Raw genomic sequence first — 13,655 nt, 5'->3', positions numbered from 1 at the left:
AAATGTGTCCGTATTCATCCCTGTCTCCTAAAAGTTACGTTCAACATAAAACGAAACTGCATTGTGAATTACGTTTCGAGGGAAACCTATTTTGTCGTGGAATATGTCCCGATCCCAGCTGACATTGGGGCGAAGGCGGGGTACACCCTGGACAGGTCGTCAGACTATCACAGGGCTGATTTTAAGGGGGAGTTTAAGTGCTGGAACTATTTCTTGGTCCGTGACTTCGTGGAGGCTTGATGTCACCATGCCAGGCAACAGACTCCAGGAAGTCTTGAGTGATGCGATTAAATCCTTGGACAATACTCTCAAAATTATAACCTGCTCACATATTTCTTTTGGCCCAGAAGTAAAGGGCTTTGGGTCCTACCAAATCCATATTTTATGTCTGAAATTGTCGCATGTTTAAAAATAAATACGACCTCATGTGTTGTCGTGTCAATCACGTTCACACACCGACTCCAAAACTTTCGTCCGTCATTAAAGTTTTCGTAACAGGTTTGGTTTTCGGCTTTTTTTTTTGCACCTATCAGAGTTGTTTGGCCACTCAGGGCCACCATAAATGCAAACGTCATCATCCAAAATGGCATCTAATAAGCTGATTCACTTTACGACAAACAAAGTAAACTAAAGACCAAACAAAGAATACAGAGATTCAGAATTTAAAGGTAGATTGTGGCAGGTGATCGCAGAAAAGCTTGGAATTGGGGATGATCGCAAAACAAAGGCTGTAGGAAAGATGCGACAGTAGAGATTGTGCTCCATGCAGTTAAACGATAGCTCCTTTTGCTAACGTCATTCATTCATTAAACCCGTTTGGGACTAGTGCTATCCATTGCACTCATGTAATTAAGTCAGTTTTGTCTCATATTGCAAATTTTCGCAACATATAGAATTACTAAACGCATCGGACTCAGTGTGCAAGGTTTCTGTGCTTAACAATTTTTATCAGATGATGGATTTAAAAAAAATAAAACGAGATATGGACTTAGTGTGCAAAGGCCTTAAGTCCCATTACATCACCTCTCACCTTGACCTTTTAAAAGCCCCTACATACTCCAACAACCCGGTCTCCCGGAAAGGCGAATAAATTGCACGACATTACAAGGACATTCTGCGTGTCGTGAGGGCGCATTTTAGGCTTTTCGTGTGTCATTTGTACGCCACACAACAAAACTATGGTAACGTCTGCAGTTATGTTCAGGCAACAAAACCATTTAGTTTGGTTTAAGAAAAACATCATGGTTGAGCTTAAAATAAGTGAGTAAACTAAGTAAAATGTGTACAGAAACAACGTAACTTAAGTACGGAAAACACGTCACTAAAGTAACTTACAAAACAAAACACCATGGGCAATTGAAAGAATGTATGTCACATGAACCCTCGTGAATCTCTACAGCTATTTAGAAAGTGTCATTTGAACATCCTCGCAAGCCAATCAGAAACCAGCATTTTCTGTACAGATGACCACACACAGCTGTTTAGTACAACCAGGTGGTTCCACCCTGAGGACAACAGCTTCACAGCATCAGACAGCAGATATTTATGTTCTTCATGTCTTTGGCCTTTAACTCATTCATCAGTTCGGTTTACAGCCTCCAGCGAGCTGCAACATCACTGCCTCTTCTCTACACGTTAGCTCTGCTTGTTGTTGTGGTTGTCTGAGACATGTCTCGACAGTTCGCTCGGCGAACCGTGCCATTCTTCAGATATCAGATGTAATATAAAATAACAATGGGACAATACAGCGATTGCACTAAACAGGAATGGTTTATGAATCACCCGTAGTATTTCATTTCAAAATGGACTCTGTCTTTGCCGAGGGAGACAAGGTCAGAGACGGCTTCCCCTCAGAGGGACGTCAGCTCTCATTTGAGGGTGAGGTGGTTGTGTGTGTGAGTGTGTGTGGGTGTGTGTGTGTGTGTGTGTGTGTTTGTAGACACCCCCCGGCATGAATAAAACACAGCCAAACCATCATTCTGACACATTTTCACCCCTCCCTCGTCTCTCCTCCTGAAATGAAAATGAAGTCCACAAACATGTTTGGCCTTGTAGTTACAGGAAGTGAGGAGCGGTGAGGACAGAGAGTGGGGGGGGGGGGGACGGTAATGACTAAGGTTATCTGGTCGGAGGCGTCGAGGCAGAAATGACTATTTTCATTAATCATTTGGATTTCCTGTGTGTCAGCTTTTTTGTTTGTTGTTTTGGACATCAATTCTATTCATTATTTGGTTGGTTATTCTATTATTGTGTTATGTTAACAGTTTATTAACCAATGTACACAAAAAAACAGAAGGCCAGCTTATTTAAATCGTGTTAAAAAGGGATTGTCACACTTGCTGCTGTGATGTATGATATTTCTTTATGTTTTTACGTTCCCATAAAACTAAACTGATTCACAATTAGGTTTCAAGGGAGACGTATTTTTCTCGTTTACGGTTTCAGTTTTAAACAGTTTTAACCACATGGTTAACGTTGTAAATTGAAACAAGACAAAACAAAATATGCAGTTAAAAGTACTTTGTTAGGTTCAGTAAAAAAAAACATCAGGGTTTGGCTTAAAATGAATGTTTGTTATATTATTTAAGCTAAGAGATCTATATTAAAGGGACTGTTTGTAACTTCTTACACGTATAAATCATTGCGGGTCGGTGTCCCATGCGCGCTCACGTGTGGCTACGCTGTTCAGACTCAGACTCCAACACAAACTACACAGAAGCACCAAAACCGCAAAGTTATATATATATATATATATATAGTGAAGCCCGTCTTGCAAAACAGTGTTGGCCACGGTCGGAGGACGCGGGGGAGACCGTAGCTTTGGTCTCCAGGGTCGGAGTCTCTGCTCCTCTGCCTGCTTGCCTTCACTCACACAAGGCGCCTGTTCTAGGACACATCCACACATTTGTGATGCGTCAAAAACAAACGTTATCCACGACAAAATATGTTTCCATCAAAGTTTATCGAGGTAATAAATCAAGTGAGTAGTAGGTTCATTTTTCTCATAGACTTTTATACAATCAGACTGCTTTTTGCAACCAGAGGAGTCGCCCCCTGCTGGCTATTAGAAAAAATACAAATTTAAGGCTCTTCAACATCAGCTTCACTTCTCAGACCCGGAGGTTGCCCTACATAAAACGATTAGTTTTATTTTATTTTTTAGTAGAGTTGGAGACCAAAACTGAGCTTAAAGGAGAGTGAATATTGAACTATTGGGTGGACACAAACATGTCTTAATTAATGATTAATGGTGTTGCTTTTTGTCTGCTAGCTGTATAGTTTTACTTGGCATAATATGTCAGAGATGAATGAATCTATCAGGTTGTTAATTAATACAGCCCACAATTTTTTCATTCCACATTGCAACTTGAAGGTTTAATGCCAACTTCCTGTGCCTCAGTGACTTAGGTTGCCCACAGTGACTGAGCCACGTCAAATGCCTTCTTTATTTTAGCTGACAGACCGTGACCTTATACACCGAGTCAGTGTGACATACACCTGTAAGGAATGCATGACGAACGGCTTTGTAATCCTGTGGTCTCTGTGGTAATTGAACAGTGGCAGCCTTGGCTCCAGAGGGCAGCACGTAGTGATGACATAGATTACCCATGAGTCTCTGCAGTCTTGTGCCGTCTGTTGGTCTCACATCGACCTGCTCATGTTTCTGAGCTGACAACAGATAATGATTGATTTTTCAAGATCATCAGTAAGAGTGGATGGAGAATGTCAAAGTCCGCATTTAAGGAATCTAACATGAATTATTATATTCAACGGAACAAAACCGCGTTTTCTTTAAAAGTAGTTTTTCTTACAAAGAAAATGTAACTATGGTCTTTTATCAGAAAGCAAAAGTTATTTTCACAGGACTAAAATTGCATGTTTTAAACCGAGTGTTCTTTCTGTTGCTTTACATTTTCCAAAGCAGTGGTGAGCGACGGCTGGCCTGTTTTGTTCGATCCAATAGAAGAGCTACTGGAGCTCAAATTGCTGAAAAAGTTAATGGTGGTTCCGATAGAAAGGTGTCAGAACAGACATTGCATCGCAGTTTTTTGTTGCGAATGGGGCTGCGTAGCCGCAGACCGGTCAGGGTGCCCGTGCTGACCCGTGTCCACCGCCCAAAAGCGCCTACAAAGGGCACGTGACCATCAGAACTGGACCACGGAGCAAAGGAAGAAGGTGGCCCGGTCTGATGAATCACATTTTCTTTTACATCATGTGGATGGCAGATCTCAATCCAATCGAGCATCTGTGGGATGTGCTGGACAAACAGGTCAGGGCTGTTTTGGCAACAAAGGGGGGCCTACTCAATATTAGGCAGGTGGTCGTAATGTTATGGCTGATCAGTGTACATTTTGTGTGGAAACGTTTCAGAAGTTAATAACACGAAAGAAAGAAACCTGTATTAAAAAATCTACTGCTGTTAAAGAACACTGTGTAGTGTAGCCCCTACTTGTGATTTAGCCTAAGGGGACAGGTATATTTTACAACAGACCATTGGGAACTTTTTGTTAACATTTTGTTCTTTATACAACTAGCAATACCATGTCAGTATCCTACAGCTTTATCAATCCCAGAGGGAGAAAAGTGGCTTCACTCTGATGTTCAGCAGCAGCTCTGCTCTGCCTGCTGAGCCTCCTGCCCGTTAAACAGCCGGATGCTCCGGTTGGCTGCAGGCGTCATGCAGACAGACGGAGGAATGTGCAGCAGCAGCTCCAGACATGTTGAGATACACACAACAACACAGGCCAGAGAGGAGTGTGTGTACAGTGTGTTGTATTCGCTGTAGGAGTGTTTGAACATTGTTCGATGGAAGTACATCAGCAATGACGACAACAGCTCATCAGCACTAGCGCTAAGTGAGATGATTGCTTTGAAAAATGTATTTAGTTGTTTTATGTCATGTTGTTGACTACCTCATCAAGTCAGTTATGTTTTTGTCCCATGTGTTTGTTTGTTAAGAGGGTATCTTAAAAACCTGCCCACATATTTCATTAAAATATGGCGAAAAGTTAAGCCATAATGTTTTTAGGAAGGATACAATATTCTCCAAAACCGTTTTTTGGTGCAAGATTTTTTTCCTGAAACAAAAGTCCTGCAATTGCACCTTTTTGTAGATCAACCTGGAAGTTCGCTCCACTTAGAGTTTCTATTTCATATTTAAAAAATGTATATATTTGTATTTGATAAAAAAGCAGTGATTAAATAAAAAATAATGTGGAAAGTAAAACCATACTTGCAAAGTGTTTACTTATTTAATGTTGTAGTCCCTGTCAAAAAAAAAGCAAATCTATCAAGAACCCTGATCTCATTGTGTCCACCTCCTATATTTATCGTGCCAGAAACCTGATTAAATGTGTATACACACTGAATTCTGTCAGTTAGCAAACAATGACATCCTGCCCTCTTCCAGCTTGTTCAAACTTGCGGTAAATGTACGGCAGAGTGGGCGTGTGTGTGTGCTTTCAAAGTCCAGATGACACACTCAGACAGGAGACACCCTGTCCTAGAACTGACAGAGAAAACAGGCCTTCAACTAAACAAATGAGTGGATTTATTTAAGTGTGGTATGTGCACTGTGCAGAGAGGCAAAACAGATAGCTCTAGTGGCAGAAAGGGTTGTTGAAAAATGTGTAAATCAGCAGCTAAAAGGCATCCATCTGTACTTTAATGTAAAAGTGAACAGATCTTCTCTACCTGAAATGTGTGAAAATAAATCTAATTTGTAATTATTGAGATGTGGGTAAAAGTGTCCCACTAACTCATCCATGATTTTGTACACCTTGTCATCTCAACTGCTTTACTTCATTTCTATCCTGGACAAAATTAAGTCAACAGCTCCATCTTCTGGCAAGTCAGCAGAGCATTCCATGATGGTTTAAGCATGCAGATACTGCAGCTGTACACTGAAAAATCAGACCTTTGATATTCTGCATACCTCCTTTTTGGATTTGTTAGTGACAGATCGCCTGGTTTTGACGTTCCCAAGTAAACTCAACTTTCCGTGTAACTCTTGACTGTCTCATTGTCATGCTTTTGGGTTCAAGTCTGCCAGTACCAGTGAACGTTTATAGTTCTGTTATTGTTTTTGTTCATATTACTTATTGTGAAACATCAATGAGAAGACAAGAAGTTACATTATGAAGGTCTAAGTTTATTATCATACTTTATGTCAGTTTAAAATAAATTACCATGCTATGGGAAATTTTATGAATTACCTCAAATCTACCAAAAAAATAATCTTAATTGCCAATAATATCATTTAACCATATTTGTGAAACTTTAACTTCCTATGTTCAACCCTTTACACTATATGTTTCTCTGGAAATTAAATAGCAATGATAAAAGGGTGTTGAATCTGATAATCAAGTATTTCAGAGGAATCTGTTGTTAACTTTTTTCGACTTAAAGACAGGAAAGCATGTTTTTCACTCTCTGTATTTGATAATTCACTCACTGAACAACATGAACACATTCATTTCTTATTCCATAGGGCAAGTCTGATCTCAGTCACTCCACAGCCTCTCTACAGTATGTTGGCCTCACGGGAGCCAGGCTGCAGTATCTGAAGAGTGACAATGAGTTTAACTGCTTTTCTAAACCAGGAGTAAAAGAAGGCATAGATCACAGGGTTTAGACATGAGTTAAAATAGAACAGAAAGACCACAAGTGATATGTATGAAGCATTGCTCAAGTTTTCACCTATAAGCAGATCACAGTATAATGGGCAGAAACACATGAGAAACACAACTACAAGAACACCAAGAGTCCTGGCTGCTTTCAACTCAGATTTGTTTGCTGTTTGAGCCACTGAAAGCTGGAGTGTGACAGCTGCAATGTGAGAGCGCATGGTACGAGCCTGAGACGCAGCCACAGCAAATACTCTCATATTCAGAACTACGATGATAGTAACTGGAACAAGGAAGTTTACCACAAGGTCAACAGTTCCTGCAATAAAGTCAATGACAACCACACACGCTCCATAGCAGGATTTATACCTGCCTAGTTGAGTCAGGTCATCCTTTACAAAGAGACTGCTGTAGGAAACAGAACAGAGCCAACACAGACTAACACAGAGTTTCACTCTATTCACAGTGATTCTGATGGTGTAATGCAGAGGGTCACAAATAGCAATATAACGGTCGACTGATATGAGCACCATGACGCCTACTGATGCAGAGGTAATGATGAAGGACACATACTTAGACAAAGAACACATGAGGTCACCAAGAAACCAGCAGGATGTCTTTAGGAGGAATTCTACCGGCATCAGCAGGAGGCCCACGAGAAAGTCTGAGACAGCCAGAGAGAGGAGGAGGATGTTGGTGGGAGTGTGGAGCTGCCTGGAGGGAAAGAGAAAAGTATCATGAACCCAACAAGTCCTCATATCTGAATGACAAAACAACCAAAACAAGTATTCCCCAAAAAAATATATGATTTTGAATGCTTCCTGATCTACCACATCTGTAGTTACCACATGGATAAGTGTGGACAATTGACCACAGTCTCACATTTAAGCTTTGTTATGCAAAAACAGTCAGCAAGGCAGAATACAAGTCTAATGTTCCAAGGTGCAAAACTGTTCAGTACTAGCTCAAAGACATTCTTCTTCTAATCTACAGTAGCTGTTCTCATTTTCCTTATCTGCCATACCAATAGGCCTTTTTCTGAGCAGGCAGTTTGACTTGTCACAGTACGAAAAGCACAGGTCAGGCAATTAAAACTTTACAGTCAATGTTCAAAAAAATCAAGGAATGTGTTGGGAGGAGACATCTAGTGTGACAAATTTCAACATCATTCATAACTAACTCAATTCTTCTTGTAAATGTTAATATATAGATAAAACTTAAAGTGTAGGTTCTGCTGAGAATTTAATCTTTGCCTGAAGTGTGAGACTGAGATGATGACAAGCAGGTTGAGAGCTACAGTGAGCAGAGAGATGGTGGACAGCAAAGTCTGAAGGATCACAGCTTCGGGCCAAGGAGAGGTGGGCTTCTTGCAGGAGGTGTTCAGGAGTTGTGGAAAGCAGAGCTCTACTCCATCCTCAACCTCCATCTTCAGAGATCTGTAGATAGCTGCAGTTCTGGCAGCTTTCTGAACAAACCTGAGTCATAAAACTGATTAACCTCTCTCACATTCTCTTGAGTCCTCCCATCCTCTTTCTCTCAGTGTCTGTTTGACTCTGATGCCCCTCTTCACTAAATCTGCAGAACACACCATCATCTTCATCATTTGTCGTGCAACCCTAACTCTCCACCCATTTCTCTCTCACCGTCTCTGTCTCATATCTCCCCTTCTTTATTTTCTAGCCATGTTTCCTTTCCCTTGGCCTACCCTTTGCCCTTTTTTTAGTAATTTAAGCAGTGTTTAGACAATCAAAAGAACGGCATGGAAAAATGATGGTTACGATATTGTAACCCTTGTTACATAAGCACAGATGGAGTCCTCTACTGGACTCTATGGGTAATGCTCTCTTCCAATTACAAGCACGCATTCGCCCACTAAAAATTTGCATAAATGTAACGAACCAATCAGGACGTGCCTACCCGAATACGTGTGGACCGAACAGTATGGAAGCACATACCGCTGTCTGCTATCCTACACCCCTTTCAGCGAGTGACCTCAGTTATACCTGTATGCTATCCCTCGACCTGAAAATATATCTGATGTGTTGAGTTTATGCTTCACATAGACAAAGTCTTGCATGCAAACTAACCATCTTTTCTAACCCACTGCATTATCTGACACACATTAAGATCACGTACAGAAACTGTGAATTAGTTTTAAACATAAACATACGCATTCAGATAATCTCAACCCCCACATCACACCCCCCTTTGTCATTCCTGAGCACATGTGCTCCGAAGAACAAAGAGGCCATCTGGTAACATGTTGGCGGCCATCTTTGATCCAGCCATCTTTGTAGTTTTACAGCGCTCGCCATATTGTCTGTAGGCACCTGCAGATATTTTGAGACAAGTAGCCTTCTTGTCTTTGTTTCTCTCTCTCACTCTCACACACACACACACACACACACACACACACACACAAACACACACACAGTGTTTGGTTTGTTTAGTTATTTCGTTAGATTAATATTGTGTTTTAAACCTTTATTATCTTGTAAATGAATGATTGTGGATTATACATGCTGGTCTGTTTAATGTTGTACAAGAGTGAATAATGCCAACCGCTGCTGTGTCAAAAACTCCAATATCCTTCAACCTTTACTATCTATTTTGGTTATAGTTAGGGCCCGAGCACCGACAACGTCGGACCAGCGAAGGCCCTATTGAAACTGAAGGAATTATTACTATCCTTTTTTTCTCGGATGAATCGCCTTTTTGACGACCCTAGCATGCCCTAAAAGTTGTTAAACTTGGCACACTTATCAGACCCGGTGAAAAATTTGATATTTTAAGGGTCTCAGGCTTGGCTGTTGCAAAATGGCTCGCTAGCCCCAGAGAGTTGAAAAAGTTGAGCCCCGCGCTACGGTTTCACCTACATGTATGAAATTTGGCAGATAGATGTAACATGTGAAGACAAACAAAAAAGCTTATGGGAGTTTTGCCCAAAACTCAACAGGAAGTCAGCCATCTTGAATTTAATATGCGATTTTCGCCTTTTTTGGCGTTTTATAGGTCGTGTACTTTAACGAACTCCTCCTACAGATTTAATCAGATCAACTTGAAATTTGGTCAGAACCCTCTTATGACCTTGAGGATGAAAAGTTATCAAAATGGTGAGTTTTCACTGAACGACCTGACCGTGGCATGGCGGCCATTTTGAGCCTTTTGCCATGAAACAGGAAGTTGTTGTAACTCAACTGTACATTATCCGATCAGCCCCAAATTTCTGAGATATGATGATGGTCCAGTCCTGATGACATGTACATGCAAAAATATACTTATAGCCCCGTCCCAATACGTTAGCCACGCCCCCTTTCATTACTCATGACCCATTTGTCGTAGAGTCTTGTGGGAGGTGTCATATCACTCAGCTGAGAGTTCCTGTTTCATTGGTTAATGTTAGCCCCGCCCCCTACATATAAGCCCCACCCCTTTCATAACTCATGAACCGTTTGTGCTAGACTCTTGGGGGAGGTGTCGTATCACTCAGCAGAGAGTTCCTGTTTCATTGGTTAAGGTTAGCCCCGCCCCCTTTCATAAATCATGAACTGTTTGTGCTAGACTCTTGTGGGAGGTGTCATATCACTCAATAGAGAGTGCCTGTTAAGTTGGTATTGTTAACCCCGCCTCCTACACATTAGCCACCCCCCCTTTTTATAACTCATGAACCATTTATTGTAGAGTCTTGGGGGAGGTGTCATATCACTCAGCAGAGAGTTCCTGTTTCATTGGTTAAGGTTAGCCCCACCCCCTACACATTATCCCCGCCCCTTTTATAAATCATGAACCGTTTGTCGTAGAGTCTTGTGGCAGGCTTCATGGTGCTCGTCAGAGTTTCGGTTTCATGGTGCCCGGCCGCGTCGGGCGGCGTCCCGCCAGCAACCCTGACCGGTGAGGAGGGGCGATGGCCCGTTCATCGCTGCTCGCAGCTTTAATTATTAATTGAACTATTAATCAAAGTTCCAAATTGATAGTTCAGTATACTTAATGAGACTTATCTATGAGACTGCATTAATGTGCTATAATTTTCTCTTTGTTTCAAAGAGTGGTGCCCCGAGGATGATTTAATATACATTAAATCATATTATTCAATATAATGAATAATTATTTTGATAATTATTTACTTTTGATAGCAATTTTAATGTATTTTAAGCTTATGTACCAATGTAATTTGGTCACCTGTTATTATTAACATATATTAATAATTTATTAATATAAATTGTATTAATATTGATAATTATATTTAGCATTTTCTAATAACTAGACCAGCTCCTATCTGCGTATATATGTATATTTAGTTTTTGTAGAAGGTCCAGTTAACCTCTGAAGCACAAAGTGTGTATATATGGGGGGAATTATTGTCTCATGGTGTTTTTTATGGCCAGTGATATTACTTATTGTCAAATATCAATAGAGTCCCTGATCTGAAAGGGAGCATGATCTTTTTGTACTGACAGTTTTATCTGAATGCAAAACAGTTGATGTTTTTCTTTATTTGACAACAAATAGAAAAAAAGAAAAAAGACTTGTCATAAGTGTAATACACGTGTGAATTTAAAGCTTACATTAAACTCTGTGATTACCTAGAAACAGTATATGGTGCTTATGACTCTTTCATAAAATGCATCAGCGTCAGAGAGGACATATAAACAACAGTCATACAATGAAACCCATGACATGACACACACAAGCAAAAGCTGAATGTGCGGCACAGGCCTTTCAATTGTTGTTCATACACAATTTCGAATTAAAGACAGGAAAGCCTGTTTTTCACTCTCTGTATTTGATCATTCACTCACTGAACAACGTGAACATATTAATTTCTTATTCCATAGGGCAAGTCTGATCTCAGTCACTCCACAGCCTCTCTACAGTATGTTGGCCTCACGGGAGCCAGGCTGCAGTATCTGAAGAGTGACAATGAGTATAACTGCTTTTCTAAACCAGGAGTAAAACAAGGCATAGATCACAGGGTTTAGACATGAGTTAAAATAGAACAGAAACAGCACAAAGAATGTATTTGAAGAATTGGTCATGTTTTCACTTGCAAGAGTGAAACAGTAGTATGGGCAGAAACAGATTAGAAACACAACTACAAGAACACCAAGAGTCCTGGCTGCTTTCAACTCAGATTTGTTTGCTGTTTGAGTCACTGAAAGCCGGAGTGTGACAGCTGTAATGTGAGAGCGCATGGCACGAGCCTGAGACACAGCCACAGCAAATACTCTCATATTCAGAACTACGATGACAGTAACTGGAACAATAAAGGTTAACACAAGGTCAACAGTTCCTGCAATAACGTCAATGACAATCAAACACTCTCCATAGCAGGAATGATACCTGCCTGGTTGAGTCAGGTCATCCTTCACAACAAGACTGCCGTAGCAAACGGAACAGAGCCAACACAGACAAACAAAGAGTTTCACTCTATTCACAGTAATTCTGGAGGTGTAATGCAGAGGGTCACAAATAGCAACATAACGGTCAACTGATATGAGCACCATGACACCTACTGATGCATAGGTAATGATGTAGGACAAATACTTATACAGAGAACACATGAGGTCACCAAAAAACCAGCAGGATGTTTTTCGAATGAGTTCTCCCGGCATCAGCAGGAGGCCCACGAGAAAGTCTGAGACAGCCAGAGAGAGGAGGAGGATGTTGGTGGGAGTGTGGAGCTGCCTGGATGGAAAGAGAAAGGTATCATGAACCCAACAAGTCCTCATATTTAACTGACAAAACAACCCAAACAAGAATTCCTGATCTACCACATCTGTAGTTACCACATGGCCAAGTGTGGACAATTGACCACAGTCTCACATTTGAGCCAGCAAGGCAGAATACAAGTCTAATGTTCCAAGGTGCAACACTGTTCAGTACTAGCTCAAAGACAATTCTTCTTCTAATCTACAGTAGCTGTTCACGTTTTCCTTATCTGCCATACCAATAATCATTTTTCTGAGCAGGCAGTTTGACTTGTCACAGTACGAAAAGCACAGGTCAGGCAATTAAAACTTTACAGTCAATGTTCAAAAAAATCAAGGAATGTTGGTGGGAGGAGACATCTAGTGTGACAAATTTCAACATCATTCATAACTAACTCAATTCTTCTTGTAAATGTTAATATATAGATAAAACTTAAAGTGTAGGTTGTGCTGAGAATTTAATCTTTGCCTGAAGTGTGAGACTGAGATGATGACAAGCAGGTTGAGAGCTACAGTGAGCAGAGAGATGGTGGACAGCAAAGTCTGAAGGATCACAGCTTCGGGCCAAGGAGAGGTGGGCTTCTTGCAGGAGGTGTTCAGGAGTTGTGGAAAGCAGAGCTCTGCTCCGTCCTCAACCTCCATCTTCAGAGATCTGTAGATAGCTGCAGTTCTGGCAGCTTTCTGAACAAACCTGAGTCATAAAACTGATTAACCTCTCTCACATTCTCTTGAGTCCTCCCATCCTCTTTCTCTCAGTGTCTGTTTGACTCTGATGCCCCTCTTCACTAAATCTGCAGAACACACCATCATCTTCATCATTTGTCGTGCAACCCTAACTCTCCACCCATTTCTCTCTCACCGTCTCTGTCTCATATCTCCCCTTCTTTATTTTCTAGCCATGTTTCCTTTCCCTTGGCCTACCCTTTGCCCTTTTTTTAGTAATTTAAGCAGTGTTTAGACAATCAAAAGAACGGCATGGAAAAATGATGGTTACGATATTGTAACCCTTGTTACATAAGCACAGATGGAGTCCTCTACTGGACTCTATGGGTAATGCTCTCTTCCAATTACAAGCACGCATTCGCCCACTAAAAATTTGCATAAATGTAACAGACCAATCAGGACGTGCCTACCCGAATACGTGTGGACCGAACAGTATGGAAGCACATACCGCTGTCTGCTATCCTACACCCCTTTCAGCGAGTGACCTCAGTTATACCTGTATGCTATCCCTCGACCTGAAAATATACATTCTTAACGTCGATGGCATTGAAACAATCGCCTGGTTGAACCAGTTCCAGTAACGACTTCATGGTAATGC

The 13,655-nt window shown here is 41.0% G+C and overlaps 2 protein-coding genes across 3 annotated transcripts in view; both read right to left on the bottom strand.

Moving 5' to 3' along the window:
• Nucleotides 1–6,523: 6,523 nt before the first annotated feature.
• Nucleotides 6,524–8,052, bottom strand: LOC119499823 (trace amine-associated receptor 13c-like). Its single transcript, XM_037789033.1, has 2 exons — nt 7,880–8,052; nt 6,524–7,340 (listed from the first exon to the last, which is right to left on the bottom strand). Exons 1-2 carry the CDS (start codon nt 8,050–8,052, stop codon nt 6,524–6,526), a joined length of 990 nt encoding a protein of 329 aa, XP_037644961.1.
• A 3,442-nt stretch (nt 8,053–11,494) lies between these two features.
• The window catches only part of LOC119499822 (trace amine-associated receptor 13c-like), a 978,627-nt gene continuing 976,466 nt past the window's right edge, over nt 11,495–13,655 (bottom strand). Inside the window, exons 1-2 of one of the 2 annotated variants that reach the window (XM_037789031.1) lie at nt 12,804–12,976; nt 11,495–12,311 (exon numbers count right to left, since the gene is read on the bottom strand). In XM_037789031.1, the coding sequence (XP_037644959.1) occupies nt 11,495–12,311; nt 12,804–12,976 (990 nt within the window). Of the gene's footprint in view, nt 12,312–12,803; nt 12,977–13,655 lie in introns of those variants that run through there. The other variant, XM_037789032.1, reaches the window with a different exon arrangement.

The sequence above is a fragment of the Sebastes umbrosus genome, chromosome 13, assembly GCF_015220745.1.
Source record: "Sebastes umbrosus isolate fSebUmb1 chromosome 13, fSebUmb1.pri, whole genome shotgun sequence".
Lineage (NCBI taxonomy): Eukaryota > Metazoa > Chordata > Actinopteri > Perciformes > Sebastidae > Sebastes > Sebastes umbrosus.
The sequence above is the reverse complement of the archived record's forward strand: the minus strand, read 5'-3'. Positions and strand labels throughout refer to the sequence as shown.

Bases quoted from the DNA above. Each gene is read 5' to 3' on its own strand.
- LOC119499823 (XM_037789033.1), bottom strand. From the start codon at position 8,052: ATGGAGGTTGAGGATGGAGTAGAGCTCTGCTTTCCACAACTCCTGAAC. The intron at 7,341-7,879 runs GCAAAGATTAAA...CTTTCCCTCCAG, and splicing joins ATCTCAGTCTCACACTTCAG to GCAGCTCCACACTCCCACCA.